We start from the raw sequence: 3,753 nt of genomic DNA, 5'->3' as shown, positions 1-3,753 counted from the left end.
ATGAATTTGCTGCTATTTGCATTCTTGTACCTCTAAATCCTGTTTTTATTAAGGAGGAAGACCCCCCCCCCTCCGCAAAAAAAAAAAAAAAAAAAGAAAGGAATGTGATCTAAGCTTGTAGGAAAAATCAAAGCGGGTTGATTACACTTATTTGAATTTTTTTTTAAATTCTCATCTGAGGATGTTTATTAATTTTTAGAGAGGAAGGGACGGGGGTGAGGGTGGGGGGAACATCAATCGATTGCCTCCTGTCCGAGTCCCACCCCTGACCAGGGATTGAAACTGAAATTTAAGTATGTTATTACCTAAATTATCCTGACCGAGAACCAAACCCACATGGAGTGATGCCCTAAGCAAGTGTGCCACCGGCCAGGACCACTTTCTTATTTGAACCTTATTGCTCAGACAGCCTGATTATAATAAAGTTTGCTTAATGATCTCAATCTTTGTCTTCCAAGCTAGGGCAAATAAAATAAAAAGGATACTGCTGTAAAGCTGGTGAAGCAAGCAATTGCTTGGCCTGTTACAAAATCAGACACTTTTTTCTGCAAGTTGTCCATGCTCTTCATATGCTATTAGCTGTTATAGCTTACAGTCTCAACTATGGGAGACTGAAAACCCTATAGTTTGCAAACCTATTATCTACAAGGGCTAATTATACTAATTCTTTTCACAACCAGCACATCTGATTGCCCATTATAGAGTCACTGAAATCTATAGGAGCTGCTAACTTAAAATCTTTGGCTATATGAAGATAGCTAAGGTTGAGAATAAATAGGTATTATGGGAGAGCTAGAGATACTAATAGCAAACTTAGGAAGATTTTAACGGAGTAAGACAAAAATCTGGCAAATCGTGTATTCTAAGTGGCAGGAATGAAAAGTAGTGTTATTCTTACAAAGTTAACAATATCATAGTAAAAGTAGCTTTTCTTTGAGTTGCCTTTTGTGCTTAAAAAAATAGAACAAGTTGAAAAACATCTTGACTCTTGCCAAGGCGCCCATATTTGAATTCTACCCTGGAGGCGGGAGGAAGCCGGAGCTTCCTTATGGAAAGAGATGGCGGAGTTTGGCATTGAGTTCTTTCTCCTTGCTCAAAAGATCCAGGCTGTGCTTTTTGAAGGCTTCTGACTGCAGCCTGAGCTCGTCGTAGGCCTTCTGGATCCCAGCTATCCTGCGCTGGAGCTCCCGGACTCTCAAGTTGCTGTCCACAGCCACCGCCTCTTGCTCAAACCGCTCTAGCGCCTGTCGCCTGGCCACCTCTGCGGCCTCCAGCTTCTCCTCCAGCTGGCGGATGTCCGCTTGCTTGCTCTGCAGCACCTTGCCCCTGTCCATGGAGAGCTGGAGCAGCTCCTCCTTCTCCCGCGTGACCATCTGCAGCCTGGCCTGCAGCTCCTGGCTCAGGCTGCCGTGCGCTTGCTCGGCCTTCGCCATCTGCTCCACGGCCTGCTGGTGCTGCTGCTGGAGGCTCTGCAGCTGGCTGCGCAGCTGCTCTGTCTCCGCGGTGTGGGCGCGGGCCTGCTGGCTCTGCAGCTCCCGCAGCTCCTCCTCCCGGGCCTGGGCCCGGCCGGCATCCTGCGCACACCTCTGCTTCAGAGTCTCCAGCTCCTGGGCCAGGGCCTCGCTCCCGGCCGTGAGCTGCAGGACTTTGGCCTCCTGGTCCTTCAGAGCCTGGCTGAAGAGGCGGCCGTTCTCCAGCCTCAGCCTCTCGTTCTCCTCTCTCAGCTTGACGTTCTCGCTCTTGTATTGGTCCTTGAAGCGGATCATCTCCTCGTGGTTGGCCGCCAGGGTCATGAAGCGGTCCTCCAGCTTCCGGGCATGCTCGCTCTTGGCCTTCAGCTTCTCCGCCTCCAGCATCCCCTTCTCCTCCAGCTCCGTGTTGAGCAGCTCCAGGATCTGGCAGCGCTCCAGGGCCTCGTCGGCCCTCCGCTTCAGGATGCAGATGAGCTGGGACTGCTCGTGGATGCGGGAGCGAAGCATCGCCTTCTCGCTCTTCTCCTCCTCGGACAGGCCCCGGAGGTTTGCCAAGGCCTCCCTCAGGCCATCCATTTCCTTAAACCCCATCTCCTCTTCCTGGTTTTCCAGGGTTTTGTTTTGCGTGTCCAAGGGCTCTTCAGAGGGTGGGGTGTCCATCCATCTCGAGAACCTGCTCATTCTCAGGCTCAGGTGCTCTCTCCGCCCTGGGCGGACTCCGCCGCACTCTTTTCCGTTGCCAGGGGCTCCGGGCACTGTCGGCAGCAGTTTCCCCCAGGGTGGAGCCCCGCGATTGCTGGGCGGGTCTTCAGAATGCGATGACGTAACAGGGGACCAATCTGGCGGGGCTCTGCTTGCCTTTCTAACCAATCACAGCCCTCAGCTCACAGCCCCGGGTCTGGCCTCTGCGGCACCCGGAGCAGATCCAACCCTCCGGGTTTGCAGCCAGCCTCAGGGCAAGAAAGAAACCGGACTCCACCCCATCTGGTTGAAGTAAACAAATCGAGCTGGCAGCGACTGCTCCTGCCTCCTCTCCCCACCTCAGTTGTCATGAGAATAGGTCACGGTCTGTGGAAACACAGTTGGCTCCATTGAAAACTGCAGTTTGTAAATACAAAGTAGCAGCGGTGCGCTGAGAGCCGGGACCCTAAGTGCCTTGAGTTTGCATCTGTAGTGCTTGGCACAGTTCAGCAAAAGAGCAAACCCCAGTGAAATAAATACTCTTTTTTTAATTGGGTATTCAGCACTCCCTGTTTTTACTCACTAGCAAAATAAGGTTATAGAAAGAAGCTTAATGAGTGACATAGAGAGAGCAAACATCCAAACAGAAGACAAAGAACCAAATGAGGCTTACTGCCATATAGCGTCCATTTCAGAGGAATTAAGTAGTTAACTGTAAGGAATAAAATAAAGCCCGACCGGTATCATAGCTCAGTGGTTGAGCGTCAACCTATGAACCAGGAGGTCATGATTCAATTCCCCCTCAGGGTACATGCCCAGGTTGCAGGCTCCATGCCCATTGTGGGGCCTGTGCGGAGGAAACTGATCAATGATCCTCTCTCATCATTGATGTTCCTATGTCTCTCTCCCTTCTGCCCTGAAATCAATTTAAAAAAAAAAGAATAAAATAAAAATCAAAGTATTAGAAGTGGAAACTAGAAAAAAATAAAGGAAACCATACAAGTTCTGGGTCAGGAAGGACTTTCTCAGCTTAAACATTGTGTGAAAGAGGAGTAAGGAAAAGCTTACTTTGACTGTGTTGGACAGTTGTATATAATTTAAAAAATTGGGCCCTAGCTGGTCTGGCTCAGTGGATAGAGCGTCAGCCTGCAGACTGAAGGGTACTGGGTTTGATTTCAGTCAAGGGCACATGCCTGGGTTGCAAGCTCAATCCCCAGTAGGGAGCATGCAGGAGGCAGCCGATCAATGATTTATGTTATGTCTCTCATCATTTATGTTTATCTCTCTCTCCCTCTTCCTACTTCTCTGAAATCAATAAAAAACATTTTTAACAAATTGTGACCTATGAGGTGTATAATTTAAAAAATGGACCTCTGAGGTCTATCCAGCTTCTCCTTCCTCTGAACTTGCCTGGCATTTTACCCCCTAGCCCTAACCAACTACGGAAGGTCCCCTAACCAGCCAGCTCCCTGGCTCTGTCTGTAGGTGTTCTCTTTGCCTGGAATGCCTTTTCCCACCTTGTCCTGTGCTGCTCTAGTATTTCGCTCAGGATTTAGTTTAGAATCACCTCCTCTGTGTAGCCTTTCCTGTCCCCAACATG

The 3,753-nt window shown here is 49.5% G+C and overlaps 1 protein-coding gene across 1 annotated transcript; it reads right to left on the bottom strand.

The window, feature by feature from the left end:
- Positions 1 to 225: 225 nt before the first annotated feature.
- On the bottom strand, positions 226 to 2,504 carry CCDC89 (coiled-coil domain containing 89). The gene has a single exon (XM_006755894.2). The coding sequence runs from the start codon at positions 2,151 to 2,153 to the stop codon at positions 1,047 to 1,049; it is 1,107 nt and encodes a 368-aa protein (XP_006755957.1). The 5' UTR covers positions 2,154 to 2,504; the 3' UTR covers positions 226 to 1,046.
- Positions 2,505 to 3,753: the final 1,249 nt, after the last annotated feature.

The sequence above is a fragment of the Myotis davidii genome, unplaced genomic scaffold (genome assembly GCF_000327345.1).
Source record: "Myotis davidii unplaced genomic scaffold, ASM32734v1 scaffold430, whole genome shotgun sequence".
NCBI classification, from domain to species: Eukaryota; Metazoa; Chordata; class Mammalia; order Chiroptera; family Vespertilionidae; genus Myotis; species Myotis davidii.
This window is presented reverse-complemented; position numbering and strand designations above follow the sequence as displayed.

What these genes read in the sequence shown, in the direction of transcription:
- CCDC89 (XM_006755894.2), bottom strand. Translation starts at nt 2,153, where the DNA reads ATGAGCAGGTTCTCGAGATGGATGGACACCCCACCCTCTGAAGAGCCC.